The following is a 21,803-nucleotide window of genomic DNA, read 5'->3' on the forward strand; positions in this document are numbered from 1 at the left end:
GCTCTGTAGGGGACAGTCTCCTACTCCCATAAGACAGCACTCTCTCCTCGCCCCCTTGCATTTGGGAGAGGACTGCTCCGATTCCCCAATCGCTAGCGTCAGTGTCCAGGAAGAATTCACCACTGTCGAGAGGGTAGGCGAGTACAGGTGCTGATGTGAGCCGGACTTTCAGTTCTTCAAATGCCTCCTGGCACTCGGCTGTCCAGTTAAAGCGTGCATACTTTTTAGTGAGTTCGTGGAGTGGTTTTGCCACTGTGGCAAAATCTTCGACGAAACGCCGGTAGTAGGACGCCAAGCCGACAAACTGGCGCACTTCTGAGATGTTCTGGGGAGCTGGCCACTCAACCACCTTTAGCACCTTCTCAGGGTCGGTAGCAATACCTCTGGCTGAGACAACATGCCCCAGGTAGGAAACTTGCTCCCGAAACAAACAGCATTTGGATGGTTTCAGCTTCAGGTTGGCTCCACGCAGCCTGGTGAACACCTGAACGAGCCGCTCCAGCATTTGGGTGATGTCACGCCCCAGGACTATGATGTCATCAAGATACACCACACATGTCTCCCACTGTAGTCCGACCAGGACGCGGTCCATAAGCCGCTGGAATGTGGCCGGTGCGTTACAGAGTCCGAAAGGCATCACATTCCACTCAAAAAGTCCCTTCCGAGTGCAGAAAGCAGCAGCTTTGCGGGCCCTGGGCGTCATTTCCACCTGCCAGTATCCTGATGTCAAATCCAGTGTACTGAAGTACTTGGCGGTGGACAGGGTGTCCAACGTGTCCTGGATTCGGGGCAGGGGATAGGCGTCTTTAATAGTCCGCTCATTCAGGGGTCTGTAGTCCACGCACAGACGTGGGCTCTGGTCTTTCTTTCGCACCATCACAATTGGTGCGGCCCAGCTGCTGTTGCTGGGCCGAGCTACGCCCGCCTCCAGGCTCCCCTGCACTTGTTGGTCTGCAGCAATCTGTTTGTCTCTGGCCATCCTGCGGGGCTGCTGTTTCACCGGTGGCCCAGGGGTGGTCAGGATGTCATGTTGCACGAGGCCAGTGCGGCCGAGGTCGGTTGGCCCCGTGGAGAAAACATCACTGTAGGACTGTAATAAGCTGGCCAGCCTACCTTGGTCAGCGTCCGGCAGGCTCATGCAGCTCTCGGAGTACAGGGCCTGCAGATGGGGGGGTACTGGAGCAGAGGAAAGGTTAGCTGTTTCAGGAGCAGTCAGGACTTTGAGAGGCTGAGGAGCAACCACCTCCACCACCTTTGCGGGCTGGAGGACTCCAGCCACAGCCCCCTTCTTCAAGGTGACAGAGGAGGCGCCAGGGTTAAAGACTCTGATGGGAATGTCAGCCGACTGTCGTGCCTGCACAACGACCCGGGCCAACAAGACGCGGTGCCTTTCGACGAAACACTTTACGGGGCTTAACACCAGGTCTCCAAAAGTGGCAGGCCGGAGGCGCACGGTGCCAGGCACTACGTACTCACAGCCTGGCCCCAGGACTGTCCGGCGCGCCACCCGGACGAAGTGCACCTCTGGCTCTGGGTTGACACTGCAACGGGGTACCTTCTCCCCAAACAGAGTGATTTCTCTGCGGCCATAGTCCAAGCAAGCTTGTGCCTGCAGCAGAAAGGGGTGCCCTAGGATGACTTCGGTGCTCCCAAAGGTGTCAGCTATTATGAAGTTCACAGTGACGATGCGGCCCCCGATCTGTGATGGGACGTCAACTTCTCCTAAGACCGACAGGCTTTCCGGCCCGACACCCTGCAGGGTCCGAGCGACTGATGGGCGTATGGGGGGCCTGGCCTCAATGGGGAAAGCATTGAAGTAATGGAGGGGCAACACACTCCTCCGAGCACCAGAGTCCAGCAAGGCACATATCTCCAGCCCATACATCGTTACCTGTACACACATCTCCTCCTCCTGGCCTTTAGCACCGATGACAACTGTGCCTAGGTCAGGTGTTGGAGTCGGCTTGGCAGTCACAACTGGCTGCCTGGGCCAGTGAGGGGAAGGGCAGTTTCTCTGAATATGTCCAATACCTGAGCATTTGTGGCAGACAAGCTCTCTCCAGTCCTTTTTCCCTTGCCCGTTGTTTCTCTGAGGCCGCCACTGCCGAGGGGATTTCTGCACCCTCTCTGGTGGAGCAGCGCGACCCATAGCTGTCCTCTCCAGTTCCTCTCGCTGCAGTGTGTTAGCACTGTCACGCACCACGGCTGCTCTAGCTCTCCGCTCCGTTGAACTGTGCACCCCCGCCCGCATCAGCTGTGTGACCACTTTAGCAGCCCTTCTGGTTGTCTCATACCTGTGCGCTATATCATAGGCACCTGCCAGGGTGCGTGGCTGCTCCTCCAAAAGCTTTTGCACCGTCTCAGCATCAGCCAGGGCATTAGTAAAAGTTTCCACACTGATGGCCTCCTGCTCCCGCTCTGTACGGTCAGCATACACGATTGAAACCTTCTCATAGATGTCGTCTCTCAGTGAATGCAGCGTTTCACCTGGCTGTCTGACTCTTTGTCTCAATTCGATGCCGATGGCTGCTGCATGCTCTGAGCACGGTCCGTAGGCGGCCTCAATCTCATCCACAATCTGCTGATAACTCCACCGTCCAGACCGTGGATTCTTATGGATGATAGCACCAGCTGCCCCCGTTAGGTTGAACCTGAGTTGCACCGCTTTTGTTTTCTCTGACCAGTGGTTGGCCTGCGCGCAGCTTTCAAACTGGTAAAGAAAGTCTTTCCATGCGCCTGACCCATCAAACTGTCCTGGGCGCAGTGTGGGAATCCTTTCCTGTTCATAAAGTCCATCATCACCGATGGTTGCTTGACCATCGCAGCGCATCGGGTGAACTGGGTAGCTGTGTGGTGCAGACTCAGCGTGCCTCAGGTTGAGCTGGCCACAACCACACAGCTTGGGCTGTCCACCCCCTGATAGCTGTGCGTCTCCGGGCAGGATGTAGCTACTGCCCAGGGCTTGCACTCCATGACTCAGTCCTGCATACTGGGTTTTGCATGGGGTGAAGGGTGAGACTGGCAAGGGTGACAACGAGGCTTGGGGCAGGGTGGCTGGGGTGCTGTTGTCACAATGATTACAGTTCATGGGGGTGAGAGGATTAAGTAGCTGATCGCCAATGTCAGAGACAGCCGCTGTAGTGCTGTGATTTCCCGCGGTGTTTAGCTGTAATGGCGCAGGAGTGAAAGCTGCGCATCCGGCGGGGCCGCAATTCAGCTGGGATAAATTCACAGACTCACCACATGTTGCTATTTGCTGGGCTGGCGGTGTGATGAAAGGGTTAGAAGGCCGCGAGGGTGGAGGAGTGAGCGGCCATGACCCGTTGGGCTGCAGCGGCATCGTGCAGTCTGCTGCTGTGTGTGCAGCTGATGTTAGCTCCATGCTAGTCACAAAGGGGTTGGTATTATATCCGTTGCCGGTGTGTCCGCCGTCCGGCTGGTTAACCGAGTCTCTTTGAACTCGAAAAGTCTCTGTAATATCCATTAAAAACGGATTCGTGCTGCTCACTTTCATTTGCATCCTTTCAGCAGCGTCGTCTCTGCACGCCGCAATTTTCTCTCGCTTTCCGGGCGCCGCCATTTTTTTTTTTTTTTTTTTGGTCCGCTGCCGACGATATTTTATTTTTCCACGCCGAATAACAATGTCTCTTACTTGCAGAGAAGATCCCGGACGAGCCCCCAGTGTTACCTTCCACCAGTCTCCGGCCTCGAACCGTAGTAAGACGGCCACTGGTATATGCTAACTCACTTAGCTTAGCCTGGCTCGTTGGCTGGTAACAAGCTTTACAAAGAGTCCGGACCAACTCTGCATTGAAGAACGGGGCACTTTATTCCAACGGTACAGTAGGCGTTATGCATATCCTTTCAGTGATACACTGGACTCTATATTGTCTAGCAGTAATAACAGTATTTTCTCGGTCGGCATACATCCGTCCACTGTGGTTGCGTCTCACTCTCTCGTACTATCGCTTTGTTTCTGTATACGTCACACACACATATTACCCACAAAGCCACCTTCTTAAAGGAGCAGGCTTGGCTTGCAACACAGTCATGGAGTTGATGATTATTTCATCAACGTGTCTGTATTTTATAAAAACATCACATGGATGTTAACATGTTGATTTTCATCAGAGGATCTTTCTTGTTAAATTAGCCTCATTTGGCTCGACAGCATCTTTCTGCTCAGGCTGAAGTTCAGCTGCTCTCATGATGTTAAAGCACTTTGTTTTTTATGTGTGGCATCTTCACACGAGTCAATCCTCAAGAAAAATCCTGACCCCGATTATCTGTTCTGCCCCACAGGTGGCGGTAAGACACAGGTGTGTTTGTTTAAAGTAAAGTAGGATCATTCTTATTGGCCTGTATCTCACCTTTTCTCTACGGAGACACCAACTTTCACCTCAGTCTCTAAAACCTTCTTGTCTTATTTTTCCTTCATTATTTTTTGTGTAAAATGTAGAAAGTCATAAAACTTGAACATGAACTCTCCTTCTTCCTCTGTCCTCTAAAACTCATTTCTCAGGTCTGTGAATGTTTCGCTGTTAAACAACCTCAGCGCACTTAAAATTTAATTAGGCAGAAGTCAGTAAATGCTAATGAGACGTCTCGGCTGTAATGAGGTCCGATAGCATTTTAAAGGGGTCAACAAGGAAAGAAAAAAAGAAGGAAATGAGGATCATCTCTCAGCAGGAGGCGGAGTCAACTCTGACCATGACACGATCCTGTGATATACACAAGAGCCAGTAAATGAGATGAGACGAGAGGATTTAGTTTAGTCAGACAGACGAGGAGGAGGAGCCTCCTCACAGCGCCCACTACAGCGCTGGAGGGTAACAACCTCTGTAAAGTTAAGAGCTCCTTACCACCATGAGGCAAGAAATATATAACCTGTTCAGAGGGCGGAGCCAGAGCAGAAGTCCTGTTGTTACCTGAGTTTATTCTCAGCTCCACATGTTCACACCTGACTTTGAATGTAAACGAGACTATAAACAATAATATTCTCTGTGTAAAGATATAGTGGAGTAATGGCCACATCCACTCAGTGTGTGATGTCATCAGAGTTTCTCTGGTCTGTGATTTGGCTGGTCTGGTGGCATGAGCATGCGAGTCCCTCCTGTTAAACCATTGGCCCTCCCCGGGTTTATAAACACACAGGCTCCGCCCCCAGGTGTTACCTTTAAGGCTCAAAGTGAGCGACAGAGCTGATGAAGTCAGCAGCCACAGTAACGTGCTGCTGGGATATGACGTAGCAGGAGGAATATTAAACCTTTAGAAGTGGATCGCCATGAGACGGTTGTTAGAATATTATTCTGATTATTTCAGGTGACAGAACGGTCACTTTAATAACCACTTGTTACAACGGAGGTATCTCTGAACACAACACCTGGACCCTTGAGGCAGACAGGCGGCAGCAGGAGACCTCAGCAGGAGCCCCTCCTGTCAGCTGACAACAGGAAGCTGAGGCTACTGTCACACAGACTCACCAACATTGGACAAAAGAAGAAGGTTTCCTGGTTGATGAGTCTGGATCCTCCGACGACACTCGGATGGTGAGGTCAGAATTTAAACTACGTGAAAGGAGGATCCATCCCGTCAACGCTTCAGGCTGCTGCTGGTGTGAGGAATGTGGAATGAGTCCAGAACCTGTTGAATCTGTGTCACGAAGGATTAAGACAGTTGTGAAGGAAAAGGGTCAAGCCGGTACTAGAAGGTGTCCCAGTGTACAGAACTATAGTTCAGGATTACAGTAGAAAGTTTGTTTCAGAAACAGCTTCATCATCTGAACTTTAGAAGAACGTGGACTAACAGTGAGCGGGTTTTACATTTTTATTCATCTTGAACATTTAAAACAGTTGATACATTTAAACTTGATTCGTGGTTGGTTAAATGAACATATACTTCATTCAGGAACAGCCCCTCAACATGTCTGTGCACGTCTCTGACTACATGCATGTTAAAGTTACATAATGAACTGATCTCACTTGTAGGAGAGGGGAACTCAAAATGGTGGGTAACTGTTCGGGCTGACACGATGAGAGAAAAAATATTTACTTCTCATTCTATGTGGCTCTCAACCATCTGTAGAAGTTACTGATGGTGTAAAATAACCAACAGTAACCATGATGATTAGATTCACTAACCAATATCTTTTCTCAAAAATCATCCTCCAAACTCTGATCATTAGATTCAATAACCAAGATCTTTTCTCATAAATCAATCGTCCTTTCTGAGAGACTGAATCTATTTTGTCAAACAGCTCTTTGACCTGATCCCTGTCCTCCATCTTTTTGTTGTTGAACACCTGGTACTGGCCGCTGCAGTTCTTCAGCAGCTCTTGCAGGTTCTTGTCTTCTCTGATGAACTGAACAATGTCAGTGTCTTCCAGTCGGTCTCCGTAGGTGAACAGCACCATGGTGTGTTCAGAGACATTAGGACTCAGCATCTTCTCCAGAGTCTTCAGACCTTTCTTTTCCTGTTCAGTGAATCTTCCGAGCTGGATGGTGAGGAGGAAGACGTGAGGACCTGGAGAGCTCAGCTTTAGTGCTTCTTCCAGCTGTGCCTTCACCTGCTCCTCAGACAGCTGAGAGCTGAAGAGTCCGGGGGTGTCGACCACAGAGACTCTGCGACCCTGAACATCACCTTCTCTCTTCTCACAGCTCAGCGTCAGAGGTGAGGAACTGAACTTACAGTCGAACTCCTTCTTTCCCAGGATGGTGTTTCCTGCTGAGCTCTTCCCCACTCTCTCCTGACCCACCAGCACCACCCTCAGGTCAGAGCTACACCCTGAAAACAACACAGGTGATTAGACATGTGACAGTGTGAGATACCACCTGACCAGCAGGAGTCAGAGCACTGTACTTTCAACACATCAACAGTCATTCATCCATAATGTTCAAGCCTGTTACTTAAATAACTGTTGATCAATAATGACCCAGAGTCAGATTTTCATCTGAAACATTTTTGTTTATTAAAGTGTTAGAAGACAGATGAATCACATGGGGATATATGAACCAACACCTCACTTCATTCTTCACATCACCTGATCTAACCTAACTTTATTAAAATGTTTGTTTCCTCTTTTTGATTAATGATGCATAATTCAATAAAACAAGTGCAGTGTGTCTGGAGTCTGTTACAGCTTCTATTACACAGTATGACATGTAGATCGTTTTACATTAAAGAGTTAGAAAGTGTCCCATTAATGACATGAAGAATAATCAATAATGATTAATGAAGATGCTCATGATCTATAAAAAGCAGAAAAAAATGAATGTGATCAAATAAAAGGTTAAACTGTTACCATGACGATTCCCTGTTATGAGCTGCAGCTAATAGATCATTAATATTGAATATCACTGTATGATGCAGGCCTTCTTCACTGCCACAGCTGCAGCTCCTCCTACAGCTCCCCCTACAGCTCCCCCTGCAGCTCCAAGTCCAGCTCCCACTGGACCTCCCACTACAGCTCCAGCACCAGCTCCCACTACAGCTCCAGCAGCAGCTCCAGCACCAGCTCCCATTAGAACCGCCCTAATAAATGAATTGTCTTCCTCTGCCTTTCTTCTCGCTTGTTCCTGATCAATATCTTGATTTTCTCTCTTCAGACGTTTCATTTCTTCTCTTATGGCTCTCTCTGCTTCTTTGAACATTTCATTGGTGTAGCAGCTTCCTCCATTTCTCTGAACCATAATGTTGATCTTTGTCACCAGCTCAGTGACTTGAAGGAGATCTTTGTCTTTGTTGTCAAACACATGGTAACCTCCATCACACTGACTGATGAAGTCACGGAGAAGCTGATTCTGACTAATGAATGTCTCTATGGAGAGTCCCGCCTCCTTCAGGTCATCTCCATGGGTGAACAAGGCCACAGTGTAGTTTCTTGACTTTTTTCCAAACATCTCCTGAAGGATTTTCACTGTTTCTTGTTCTTCTTCAGTGAATCTGTTCAGCTGGATCACGATCAGGAACACATGAGGACCAGGAGCAGCAAATGAGATGGCTTTAGCGATCTCTCTCTTCACTTCCTCATTAGATTTCTTGGTGTCAAACAGACCTGGAGTATCAACAACAGCCAGTGTTCGACCAGCAACAGCTCCTGTTTCCTTCTGACACTTTTCTGTCAGTGAGGACGGAGACGGCTGAGATTTAAAAGCCTTCCTCCCTAAGATGGTGTTTCCTGCTGCGCTCTTCCCAACTCCAGTTTTCCCAACAAGTGCAATCCTGAAGTCTGATGGTTCCTCTGCCTCTGTTGGAGAATTTTAAAAGACATCATTGATGTTGTAAAGGACAAACTTTAATTCACAATTATCCCACTGTGTCTCTGTCGGCATCACTCTCATAAAACCCTGAAACAACCAGGTGTTACCTTCAAGGCCCAAACTGATCGACAGAGCAGATGAACAGTCACAGTAACGTGCTGCTGGGACGTACCAGCAGAAATATAAGAATTAATATTAAAGACACATTATGTGTCTGTATGTCAGGTGTAGACCACACGATGAAAATGTTGTGTAAATGAAATGATGTTTTCAGCAGGTTTTTTTTTCTCCAAACTTTATTGAACAATTCAATATTATAGAAATCTTCAGTTTTCATTTTGCATTCTTAAAAATTACACAAAACATGTTCACACTCTGTTCAAAAACAGCAAGGCCATACCGACATCAAATAAAATACATATATTTCAAAATAAATATCAGAAAAATAAAAATAAAATATGACATGTTATAAGAAAATAAGCAAAATAATACTACAGGCTAATCTTCCTCACCTCCCAGCAGTCAGGATTAAAAAAAAGCAGATTTCTATTAACAAATCATTCATATTTTACAGCATACACTATCCATACCTCGTGACACCATCAATGAGCCACGTAGATGGTCCCCATAATAGAAGAGTCAGTGGAGTGCATGAGTGCCACAAGTCAATCAAAGCACCAGGTACCGTGACATATTCTGACACAGGTCTGGCACTTGTTTCTATGTGTCCGCCAAAAACAACAAAGAGGAAAAAAAAATCTTAATTTCACTTTTAAAACATGTCAGTGAGGGTTTCTGATTCCTCCATTTACATGTATGGATATGATATTTTCCCATAGTTATGATTATATTAACCATATCAGATATTTCTTTAGTGAGATTATTTTTGTAAATTAAAATCTGTTGTATATCAAATGGTGTGATATTCTCCATTTTAATGCTAAACCAATTATGAAGGTTCTGCCAAAATTGTTCGGTAACTTTGCAAGAGTAAAAGAGATGTTCAATGGTTCCCGGTTCTTTGAGACAGAAACTGCAAGGGTCAACCTCAAAACCAAATCTTTTTTTAAGCATTTCTGCTACAGGATAATAATTGTTTATGATTTTGTATTGTAGTTCCTTTGCCTTTGGGGGAATTGGCAATTTTAAATATTTACAATATTTATCCATGATGGATGGATTATCGCTTAATCTGAGTTTTGCAGTTCTTGTAAAATCATGAAAAGTTTTACACTTTTCCGATGAATTGGTTGTTGCATTTTTTGTCTCTAAAAAGCATTTGGTTAATTTTTAAGTCTGGCATGACCGTTTGTATTCTTGATTGAGAGAGTGTGTTTTGTATTAAGGTTGTCGGAGCAAGAGGTATTGCTTTGCATATTCTGCTGAATTCCCTGTAAGAACATTGAACATCAAATTTCTCCCTGAAGGCATTGAGTTGTAAAAATGTACCATGATCATCCATAAGATCTATAACAAAAGTTATGTTTTTATCAAGCCAATTTTGATTGAATAGGCTTTTCCTATTTATCGTGATTGTTCTGTTATTCCACAATGTGGAGCCATGTGGAGTAAAGTTATGGGAAAATATCATCTTCCAGTAGTATAGTACTTGTTTATGAAATTCAGATAGTTTCACAGGCAATTTCGTAGTCTCAAAATCACATTTTAAAACAAAATCCAACCCTCCAATTTAAAAAAAAAATGCTTCTGGGGATGTGAAACCAAATTGATTCAGTCTGTGACATAAAGGCTTTTATCCAGTTTATTTTGAAAACTCCTACCATTGATTCAAAGTCAAGTGTTTTCAAACCTCCTTTTTTAAAAAAAAATCTTTGACCAATTGTGATTTTTTAATATAATGTGTTTTGTTTCTCCATATGAAGTTATATATTATAGAGTTTGCTTTTTTAATGTTTTTAGGAGCTGCAGTCACCTGTCTCTGCTCTGTAGTCATCACTGTGGTCTGGAGCAGGGTCCCGCCCACAGCACCATCTGATTGGTTAACGTCACGAGAAACAGCCTATCACGCTAAAGGCCGCCGTGAACACAGACTGGAGCCGGAGCTGAGTGTCGGAGGTGAAACAGCAGACATCCCTGAGGCTGTAATAAACATCTCAATCCTCTACAGTGAAGTTACAACAACTCCACACTCTGATGAACAAGTTCACCTGTTGATTATAAAGCAGGGTTTTCCCCTCGCGCCCAACGGCCGGACATTAAAGCATTTCCATCCGGCGACTCTTTCCCTCCTGACGTCATGTGTCTGTCGGAGAAACGTGGATTTCTAACGTGAAACTACGTTGTTGTGTTTTTACTGTTTTGATCAGGTCCGATCTCTGCGGATCAGTTTTTACAAGGACCCCAACTCTACATCCGGTCTGTGTGTGTGTGTGTGTGTGTGTGTGTGTGTGTGTGTGTGTGTGTGTGTGTGTGTGTGTGTGTGTTGGCGCTGACGCAGAGTTTTTCTAAAGTTTTTCTAAATCAACAATAATAAGATTCATAAACGAACTTACCAAGCTGACGATATGCCATATCTGTCTTTTACAGGCGGAGATTGTGTCGAGTCTTGTTGCTGCTGAAGTTCTGTTGGTGAATAAATTCAGTTTCGTTTTCTCTCTTTTATAGTCTGTTTCCTCCCTCCCACACGCACACACACACACACACACACACACACACACACACGCACACACACTCTCACACACATCTCCACATACAGATTCAGTATCAGAGTAATCTGGTTGTGGTTGTTCACAGGATGAACATGAACATAATGAAACGAGCCATGAACACGGTTGTGTACGTGTGTAACATGAGTTTTCAGACATGCAGCTCATTTTAAATACTGTCTCATCAGTTTTCACCAGATTCGCTCTGCAGTGGAATAAATGTGACTCAAAATTGAAAATGTTGAAAGTGAAAATGTTGATGAAATAGTTAAAATATTCCTGTGCAGGATTAGAGGATTTAAAACTGTGTGTCCACATACTTCAGATTATGATCTTTATTCAGTATCAGACGGTGTTGTGGTTTTCTGTACAGGTTAAGCAGGAATAGGATCAAACAAGCCACAAACAGTCGTGTATCAAAGTGTACTCGTCTTCCTGCCCGTTTCAGATACAAGTATTTCTGGAAGTGGCAGGACTCAGAGTTGTATTTAAAGTCGGCCGTATAAAGGGGGAACCAGAACAGACCCCTGTGGAGCCCCAGTGCCGCTCAGTTACCCAACCTGACGTACTGTGGTTGTCTTGTCAGGTAATCCACAATCCAGGACGTGAAGTAGGGCTCCACCCCCATCCCTTCCAGCTTGTCTTTAAGAGTGGGGGGTTGGATGTTGTTAAATGCACCTGAGAAATTGAAGAACATAATCCTCAAGCGACTACCCGGCTCATCCAAGTAAGAATGGGCCGGTGGAGCATGTGAAGGACGGCATCATCCACTCCAATATGATCCTTGTAGCTGAACTGTAGGGGGTCTAGTGTTGTTCAACATGTGGCCTCAGAAGGTGGAGAAGCAGCCGCTCCAGGGTCTTCATGATGTGATGTGAGGGCCACCGGTCTGTAGTCATTTATCTCAGCTGGTACTTTAGGGACCGGAACAAGACATGATGTTTTCCACAGGACCGGGACCCTCCCTGTTTGAAGGCTCAAGTTGAAGATCCTCTAGAGAGGCTCAGCCAGCTGGGCTGCACAGTCCTTTAACAGCCTGGGACACACACCATCTGGACCTGTTACCTTTCCAGGACGTAGCCTCTTGAGCTCCGCCCTCACCTTCTCCGCTGTAAAGGACAGGAGACTTGACCCCAGTGTGGAGGGAGCTGCAGCTGAAGCAGTGGGAGAGAGAACAGGTGAAGCTGTGACACACCTGTTGTAGAACAGGTTGAACTCATTGGCCTCGTCCACATCACCTGGTGTTGCCTGGCTGCTCTTCTCTTTATAGCCAGTGGTGGTCCTCATCCCTTTCCACACCTCTCTGGTGTGGAAAGGGCAGTAATTGCACAGCAGTATTTGCCAGAGAGCGGAGGTTCGGTTTGGAGATGAGCCACTCGCCGTGACGTGCAGCTTGGCCGGACAGCAGAGGCGCAGTTTCCCAGTCAACAGGAGTGAGAGCCGCGAAGGATGCAGCTCAGTAACTCAGCAAAGCAACGACATGAGGCACACGGGCTCGTTACACACAGGAACATACGTGACACGTATGATCATCGTTCATCATCATCGCTCATTGACATCATCTTCACCACCATCTTCATCATCATCATCATCTTCATCATCATCTTCATCATCACCATTATCTTCATCACCATCTTCATCATTATCATCATCGTTCATCATCATCGCTCATCGACATCATCTTCATGACCATCTTTATCATCATCATCATCACCATCATCATCTTCATCTTCATCATCATCATCATCATCGCTCATCGACATCATCTTCACCATCTTCATCATCATCATCTTCATCTTCATCATCATGTCACACGTGACAGATACAGATTGTACTGTGTCTTTAAGACGGATCTTTTTGTCAGTGACAGTTCTGTTTCAGGAGGGTGAGTATTGATCAGGACTGTGATTATTGATCAGGTTTGTTTCCTCCAGCAGAGCTGAAAAGTCACAAAGAGACGAGTGACGTTATCTGACCTCTTCAGAGCGGCAGTGTGACCTCTGACCTTTACACCGACTCATGTGTTTGTTCATTCACGTCATGGCTTTTTTGTACTTCTGTGCGTTTCCCTGTTCTCCCCTGTGTGTGTGTGTGTATATGTGTGTGTGTGTGTGTGTGTGTGTGTGGGGGGGGGGCGTGGCCTCTCTCACCTGGCTCCACTCCACACCTGTGGTTGATCATCTCATCAAGCTCCCAGTTCAAAATTGTTTCCCCTCCACTCGTCTCCAGACGGTTCAGACCTCAGATCAGAGAGCAGCAGCTACTCACCTTCACAGTACCTCACAGTTAGTACTTTAGTACACGAGTGAAGTATCAGTCAGTCTGAGTGTGGAGCTGAGCACAGGCTGTCCTCAGGTGAGAGAGGAAACACCTGAGGTTGGATCACAGGTGAGCTGGAGCCTGAATCATGACAGTCAGAGCAGTGACCTCAGTGAGCGGCGTTAACCCTGTGGGCGCCATCCTCGTTGTTAACCTGATGAAACCCTCTGCTCTCATGAAGCTCATCTCTCGCCACAGATTGCTCTCTGTTGCGTCACCGTCGCCACACAGTCTGTATGAACATCTGCTATCATGAAATTGGGTGAGAGGGAAAAAAAGCTGCCATTAAGATGCTCTGCACCGTTTTCTTTTAAAAAGCCTTTCCCATCATCGAGAGAGAGGACAGCGGCGGCGGCGGCCTGAGGCGAGCACATCAAACATTCCTGTTCTACAGGACGGACACCTGCTGCAGCCTGACGCTCGCTCTGATTCCTACACCGACGCTATCAGAGCTGCTGACAGAGCGAAGGATGAAGGAGGAGGAGGAGGAGATGATCTGACTGCAGCCTGTAGGTCGCATCATTATTCTGCTCTTCATCCGTCCTGAAGCAACTTCCTGTCCAACAACATCCTGTTGTTTGGTTCAAAACTTAGAGAGAGTTTCCAGCTGAGTCACATTTCAGAGCTGCTCTTCTCTCTGACAGGACGTAAAGAAACTCTGTTAAATCCTCTGCTGTGATTCAGATTTAGTTTCACATGTTTCCATCTCCTCTTACTTCCTGGTTGATAAACCTGGATCAGGCCTGGAGCCCCGCCCACCACCTGCTGGCTCCAGGTGGACAGGTGAAAGAGCAGAGAGTATGAAGATGGTCAGAGGAGGAAACATCAGAGAGACTCAGCCACATGTTTGAGCCTCAGTCAGACCCAGACTCAGAGGAGGAGTCTGTTGAGACCAGAACCAGAGACAAGCAGACGGGTCAGAACCTGAACGACCCAGAGGAGCGTCTCCTGAAAATGGTGGGTGTACCTCCCTCTGTCGCCATGGTTACTTTAAAAATGATCATCTCTTGGTGAGGTTTAGGAGAAGATTTAGGTTAAAATATCAGACAATCTTTGTTGTCGTGGTAACAACGATAAAAACGAACAGTCACACATAATAGAAACAACATGGGAATTGAACACGGCTCTCCATCCACCACAATCTCCTCCTCACCTTGGACGATGACGATGCTCTACTTAAACTCAGACGTCCCACTTCATGCTTTTAATTTGCTGCAACACCAAAACCTCATTTATCAACGCTCCAAGGTTTCACATCGATCAGCTGATCCACTTCTCCCAGGCAGAGAGGTCAGGACACATTTCAGTGAGAGGGTCAGGCAGGAAGTGTCCCGCAGGTCACCTGAGCAGGTGTGACACAAACATGTTGACATTTAAAATCAGTTCCAGCTGCAGTCTGAACAGCTGCCAGGAAACATTGAAGAAAACAGGTTGGTTATAAAATAGCTCCAGAAATCAACTCAATGTAACATGTAGATATAAAATAAAAGCACATATATTAATATTATATATGAAACCTTCTAGAAAATGTAACAATTTCATATATGACACTTGTCTTGCACATATGTTTATGTTTATATAATGTATATTATATTGTAGACTGATGTTAATAATAATGATCTGGATCTGTTGGAGGTGTGAGCTCTGCTGAGTGACATTCAGGTTGGAAAGTGCAGAGAACTTTTTGGATGGGACGTGTGTGTGTGTGTGTGTGTGTGTGTGTGTGTGTGTGTGTGTGTGTGTGTGTGTGTGTGTGTGTGTGTGTGTGTGTGTGTGTGTGTGTTCTGGTCAGCCTCCAGCACTGTGTCTGTGAGCGTCAAAGGTCAGCAGAGTTTATTCTGTGTCTGAAATGTCTCTGAAAGGTCGAACAGCAGCGACACAAACTGTGACAAACAATCACTAACAGCTGATCATTAACCACAGGAGACACACACACACACTCACACTGACACACACACACACACACACACACACCTGACACCACATCAGTCTGTCTCACCTCTCAGTTAACTTGATGAGGAGAAATCATTTTTATCTTATAGCTGCCTGGATAAATATGATGTACCTTTACTGTGATAGTGTAACTACAGGAAGTACTTAAGTGCTTTTACTGTGCTACTACAGACGGAGAGCGAGGATCCGGCTGTAGCAGAGTCTCCGGTGTGTTTTAACGTGTGTGTAATGAGAGATGATGATTTATTAGACGATGATAAACAGCTGATGATCCTCTTCTCTCTGAGAGCGAGGAATTACAAACTTTCCTCAGCTTTAATGAGGAGAATGTGACGACACAGCTGAGCTAGCGGCGCTTCACAATGTGTGTGTGTTTACAGACTGTGTGTGTGTGTGTGTGTGTGTGTGTGTGTGTGTGTGTGTGTGTGTGTGTGTGTGTGTGTGTGTGTATGTGTGTGTATGTGTGTGTGTATGTGTGTGCATGTGTGTGTGTAGTGTAGTGTGTGTGTGTCTACCTGCTGACTGCAGTTCCTCGATGCTTCTGTAAATTGGATCAGTGCTGCTTCTCTTCGCTCTAACAGCCTCTTTAGCTTTTAAAAAATCGTTGCAGGTGGCCGGTTGGGCCGACGTAGGCGAAGTGTTACCCATAATTCTCCTCTCGGTGCTCTCCCTCAGCAGTTTGCACAGGTGCTGTGCTTGACATTGACACCTGGACAGCAGTGATTCATGAGTCTGTTTCCCATCGATTGTTCAGAGCTGCAGCTTCACAGAGTGAAATCAACCGTTATGAACATCTTCATCATTATTATTGACCCTGTGTTGCTTCTCCCGTCATTCTCGCAATGACCATCATCATCACCATCATCATCACCATCATCATCATCACAGTCATCGTCACCATCATAGTCTCCATCATCATCATCATCACCATCATCACAGTCATTGTCACCATCATGATCACCACCACCATCATCATCATGATCATCATCAACATCACCATCATGATCACCACCACCATCATCATCATCATCAACATCACCATCATTATCATCACCATCATCATCATCATCATCAACATCACCATCATTATCATCACCATCATCATCATCATCATCATCATCATCATCACAGTCATCATCATCAACATCACCATCATTATCATCACCATCATCATCATCATCATTTATCACCATCATCATCACAGTCATCATCACAGTCATCACCATCATCATCATGATCATCATGATCATCATCACCATCATCATCACCATCATCATCATCACCATCATCATCACAGTCATCACCATCACCACCATCATCATCATCATCACCACCATCATCATCATCATCATCACCACCATCATCATCATCATCATCTTCATCATCACCATCACCATCACCACCATCATCATCATCACCACCATCATCATCATCATCATCATCATCATCATCATCATCATCATCATCACCACCATCATCACCACCATCATCATCACCACCATCATCATCACCATCATCATCATCACCATCATCATCACAGTCATCACCATCACCATCATCATCATCATCATCATCATCATCATCATCATCATTTATCACCATCATCATCATCATCATCATCATCATCATCATCATCATCACCACCATCATCATCATCATCATCATCATCTTCATCATCACCATCACCGTCACCACCATCATCATCATCACCACCATCATCATCATCATCATCATCATCATCATCATCACCACCATCATCATCATCATCATCATCATCATCATCATCATCATCATCATCGTCATGCTAATTTATCCCTCTGAGGTCGTAGAAATCTAGAAACTCTCCATTGTTCATGTGACTTGGTTTAACTCACAGACAGACAGACAGACAGACAGACAGACAGACAGACAGACAGACAGACAGACAGACAGACAGGCAGGCAGACAGACAGGCAGGCAGGCAGACAGGCAGACAACTCTCTGTAGGTTCGTCACCGTGTCAACCTCGCGGTGTGTTCAGGTCCACCAGGGAACGTGGGGAGTTGTAAATAAAGGAAGAAACAGTTCCAGGTCGTCAGAGGATCCATCAGAGAGAGAATCCTGTCGTCCTCCTGTCTGCTGAAGGTTTGTTGTCATGGAGGAGGTGAAACAATGACTCTGAGAGAAACCTCCATCTGCTCCATTGTTCATGGAGCACCGGCTCATTACCGAGAACATTATTCATCCTGATGACTTGTAAACAATCAGTCCACTCTCTCCCCGCGGCGGCAGCGAGGACGCCACTCGACATGGCGCTCTGAACAGAGGAACGACTGCAGCACGTGTAAAGTGAGATGGATGATTTGGTTTTTCAGTGTTAATAAGTCAGGGAGAGCGATGGCACGAGAGAACGAGGGAACGACAAATGGCGCCGCTCGGCAGGATCGTTAGCGCTTCCTCAGCCCGGAGAGGCGCCGTGATTTATGACGTCTCTCTGAGGACGAGGGAAGATTAATGGAGGGCTGCAGGTTCGCAGACGTACCTCAGGACGGGGTCATCTTCTGGTCCCACTCCCTGAGGCTGGTGCTGACCTTTGACCTTTGATCATGTGCATGGTATAAAAATAAAAGCCCACCTGACAGCTTCCTCTGTCAGCTCTCATCACCTGCTCTGATGTCGTTACCTGGGTCGGTATGTTGCTTCGTTCTGATCAATACGTTTGATCAGATGTATAAGTCTGATCAGAACGTTCTGACTGAAGCAGCATTGACACTGAGACGTTTCACAGAGAAACGCCTCTGTATGTTTCCTGTTTCCTAGTCTTTCAGTCATGACCTTCATCTGTCTCTAAAGTGAGAGCGTGTCTTTATTTTCATCTGTCACTTAATTTCTGATCAATACTGTCGTCACTTTGTCTCTAAATGTCAGAAAACGTATTACACACAAACATCTTTTATTTATTTATTTTTTATTCGTTCTCTGTCTCATTCAAATCTGACGTTTGGAGGATTATTGTTGTTTATCAACAGAATGAGAAATGTTGTTAATTTTCATAATTGCACAGAAACAAAAATGTTGCTGCTGAATCTAAAAGTAAAATATTCGGCCGCTGCCTCAGTTCATCGACAGTTTCCTGGACAGAAACATGGAGTCGACTGATGATAACTGTCTCCTGCAGCGTCCTCACACCACAGGTTAATGCTCTTCTTATTTCTTATTTACATTTTACATTTATTTGTTTGTTTATTTATTTGTTTATTTGTGGGAATGATGCATGTTAATGAACATCAGTACAAAAGACACGATGTAAACAAGCTGGATTGTAGCAAAAATGCTAATTTACATCCATAGTCCTGAGGCATGAAACAAAAAACACTACTACAAATATAAAAGACAAATACATTACAGCTGCAAAGACACATTCATCCACTCAGCAGGAAAACATCTGGAGGATTCCTCCATCGAACATCACAGGGAGTCTGAGCTGCTCAGGTGTGAGGAAATCCCACCTGCTGTTGCTGAGGACTGAGACGACTGAGACGACTGTCTTTATCAGGACGAAGCACCTGCTGCCTCCAGCACCCTGAACAAAGCCCAGCACAGACTCAGCCTCGCTGTCATCTGCCCTCAGAGATGCCCAGTCAATAATAAAATGAAGATTACACACCACCTCTGCAGGCTGCCGACACATTGGGGAGATTACACACACCGGTCGAAGAGGACGATAATGTCTCCCAACGGCGACGCCGACGAGGCCACAAAGAGGAGGAGGAGCACGAGGAGCAGGAGGAGCAGGAGGAGCAGTAAATGAGTTTCATAAAGTCAGGCTTTAGTCCTCTGTGTGGACGCTTCATCCAGCAGATTATTGAGTTTAAAGGCACATCATTCATCTGTAGGGTCTTTCCACAGTGCTGGTGGGGGTGCTGCTGGGGGTGCTGCTGGGGGTGTGGGTGGGGGTGGGGGCAGTATTTGGACCTGAACTCATCACAAAGCAGAATGTGTTTTTATGCTCGATTAAACCAGTTTTAAGAATAAAATGCACCAACTCAGTGATGAACTCACTGTTTTATTAATCAACATATTCCATCAGTTCATCAGAGGAGGAGCAGGAACAGGCTAATAGACTGACATGCTAATAGACTGACATGCTAATAGACTGACATGCTAATAGACTGACATGCTAATAGACTAACAGGCTAATAGACTGACATGCTAATAGACTGACATGCTAATAGACTAACATGCTAATAGACTGACATGCTAATAGACTGACAGGCTTATAGCAGTAGTCCCACCACGTCTACTTATAATGTGATATTAAAATCATACTGCAAAGTTTCTGACGTCGTTTTACAGAAACTTCCTGTCTGAAGTCTTAAAGCTCCATGTTTTCTTCTTCTTCTGTGCTTTATTTGAAGTGTTGATCCATTTTATTTTGAAAACTCCAGGATGGCGCTGTGGACGGACAGAAACTGAACAATAACGTAGACACCCACGTAACCAACCATTTGCAGAGAAGACAATCTACTTCCTGTTTAGACCGGCTTGTCCTTGTCCTGTGTGATAGCTCAGGTGTGTCTGTGTTTTCAGGTGTGATCGTCTGGTCGGAGGTCGTTTTCATTTGGAAACGCCGTTTTAAAATGAAAACACAGCGGTGTGGATGTGGCCTCAAGCCTCTTCAGGCAAATGTGTAATTTTCTAGATATAAATACAGTTAAAGCTTGAGCTAAGTTTCTTTATATGAGGTAAATTTGAATCGGAGGAAACAGTTTTTAACGAGAAGTTTAAATTGAAAAACAAAAGGTATCTATAGTGATTTTTTTCAGATCAGGGCAATAAAGAATAATGAGAAATCACAGCTGATGTCAAATCCACCATCAAACATGGAGCTGAGGTGGTTTGATCTTTAAATCCTGTTTGTGTTTGTTTTCGTCCATGACCTGGACAGTGAACATCTGGAGCGGTTCAGGTCAGAGAAGGATCATGTTCCAGATGTTAAAGTCGGGGACCAGGATCAGCTGACGGTCTAAAGACCCTCTGCCTGGTCACCATGGCAACAAACGTCTGCCACCAGGTGTGTTTCAAACGTGCACGTGAGAGTTTCTTCTCTGATGTCATCAGGTCTTTGAGAAACTGAACAGCTGTTAAATCATCAGATTTAGTTTCTTCCCGTCAGATCTCCCAGGATCCTCCTGACATTGTTTTTATATGTATTAGATTTTAAACTGTTTTTATTTTTCTGACCACAGGATAATATTTCTTTCATGTGTGAGAACGAGGCCTGAGAGGCAGGAGAGCGGGGGAAGAAAGAAACATACAAAAAAAGGTTTCACTAAAAAAGAAAGAAGAAAATCTTTTTTTTCTTTCTTCTCAGAAGAAAATGATGAAAAAACAGTTTCTATCCTGAAATCAGAAACAGCTTCTTTCTCATCCTCTTCTGTTTCTGGGTCAACGTTTATTAATTTAAATAAGATGAATCATGCTGCTGTCACATTATGACATAATATTATAATATATATATATACTGTACATATATACATATATACTGTGTGTATATATGTATATTCAGCACCATCATTTTCTCATCGGACTGTTTTCTTTCTTCCTGCTTTTTGCCTCCTCCTCCTCCTTTCTGCCAGTTTCTAATATAATAATATTAAAACATCTGATTTAATTTCTCTCTGGTTTATTTCATCACGTCAGTTTTCAGCTGCTATTGGACAAATATTACAACACATTTAATTATTCAGATATTTCTGTGAATTAATGATAATGGAGGCACATCTGGAAGGAAGAATCCATCACACGCAGCCAGTTCAGTGTGTGTGTGTGTGTGTGTGTGTGTGTATGAGTGTGTGTGTGTGTGTGTGTGTGTGTGTGTGTGTTTTGGCAGCAGCCTTTAGTTGAATATGATAATGAGTTTCCTCTGTGGAGCAGGGAGCTGTCACTCTGCTCTGCTCTCATCCTGTTCCAGTATCAGCAGCTGCCAGCACACACACACACACACACACACACACACTCACACACACACACACACACACACACACACACACACACACACACACACACACACACACACACATCTCCGTCTCCTGAGAGCAAAATGCTCATTACACAGTTTCACTCTTAAACTTGTTGAAAGTGTCTTTAACTGCAGAGACGTAAAAACAAGGATGATTCAAGTTAAAGATAATTTTCCCACAGTGACGATCAGCTCCACACTGAGGCTACATGGACAAAAGTATGTGGACAGTCGAACCTTCCCTCCACATGTGACAGTAGCTGTGTCCGACAGGGACTACACTGTCTCTCTTCAAACATGTTGTTCGTTTCCTGGATGATGACGGGTCCAACTGGTGGATCCTTCATGGTCCAACATATCCCATAATGCATTGCTCACCGGTAATGAAAATAATGTCAGCAAACAACAGTGAGAGCCTGAGGATCACCCTGTGAAATGTCAGTATTTAACTGTTAAAACAAGAGACTGAAAAAAGTTTTAGTGTATAATATAAGAAGTTCATTAAAATGACATCATCTTCATGGAAACAGGAGGTGATGACTGTAAACAGCATTAAAGTGAAAGTCACCTGTCTGAGCTCTGTTAGATGTTGTTAAAGATGTTTCA

The 21,803-nt window shown here is 45.3% G+C and overlaps 1 protein-coding gene across 3 annotated transcripts; it reads right to left on the reverse strand.

Moving 5' to 3' along the window:
- Window positions 1-5,813: 5,813 nt before the first annotated feature.
- Window positions 5,814-10,899, reverse strand: LOC130171672 (GTPase IMAP family member 9-like). Of its 3 annotated transcripts, XR_008828185.1 has the most exons (3): window positions 10,772-10,894; window positions 7,301-8,245; window positions 6,695-6,783 (listed from the first exon to the last, which is right to left on the reverse strand). XR_008828185.1 is itself a non-coding variant. In XM_056379754.1 (2 exons), the coding sequence occupies exons 1-2, from the start codon at window positions 10,788-10,790 to the stop codon at window positions 6,071-6,073; spliced, it is 732 nt and encodes a 243-aa protein (XP_056235729.1). In that variant the 5' UTR covers window positions 10,791-10,899; the 3' UTR covers window positions 5,814-6,070. The 3 variants fall into 3 exon arrangements, 2 of the variants coding, with proteins under 2 accessions (XP_056235729.1, XP_056235728.1); XM_056379754.1 differs by lacking the exon at window positions 7,301-8,245 and having other exon boundaries at window positions 5,814-6,783; window positions 10,772-10,899; XM_056379753.1 differs by lacking the exon at window positions 6,695-6,783 and having other exon boundaries at window positions 6,790-8,245.
- Between the last annotated feature and the right edge of the window lie 10,904 nt (window positions 10,900-21,803).

Source organism: Seriola aureovittata, chromosome 7 (assembly GCF_021018895.1).
Source record: "Seriola aureovittata isolate HTS-2021-v1 ecotype China chromosome 7, ASM2101889v1, whole genome shotgun sequence".
In the NCBI taxonomy this organism is placed as follows: domain Eukaryota; kingdom Metazoa; phylum Chordata; class Actinopteri; order Carangiformes; family Carangidae; genus Seriola; species Seriola aureovittata.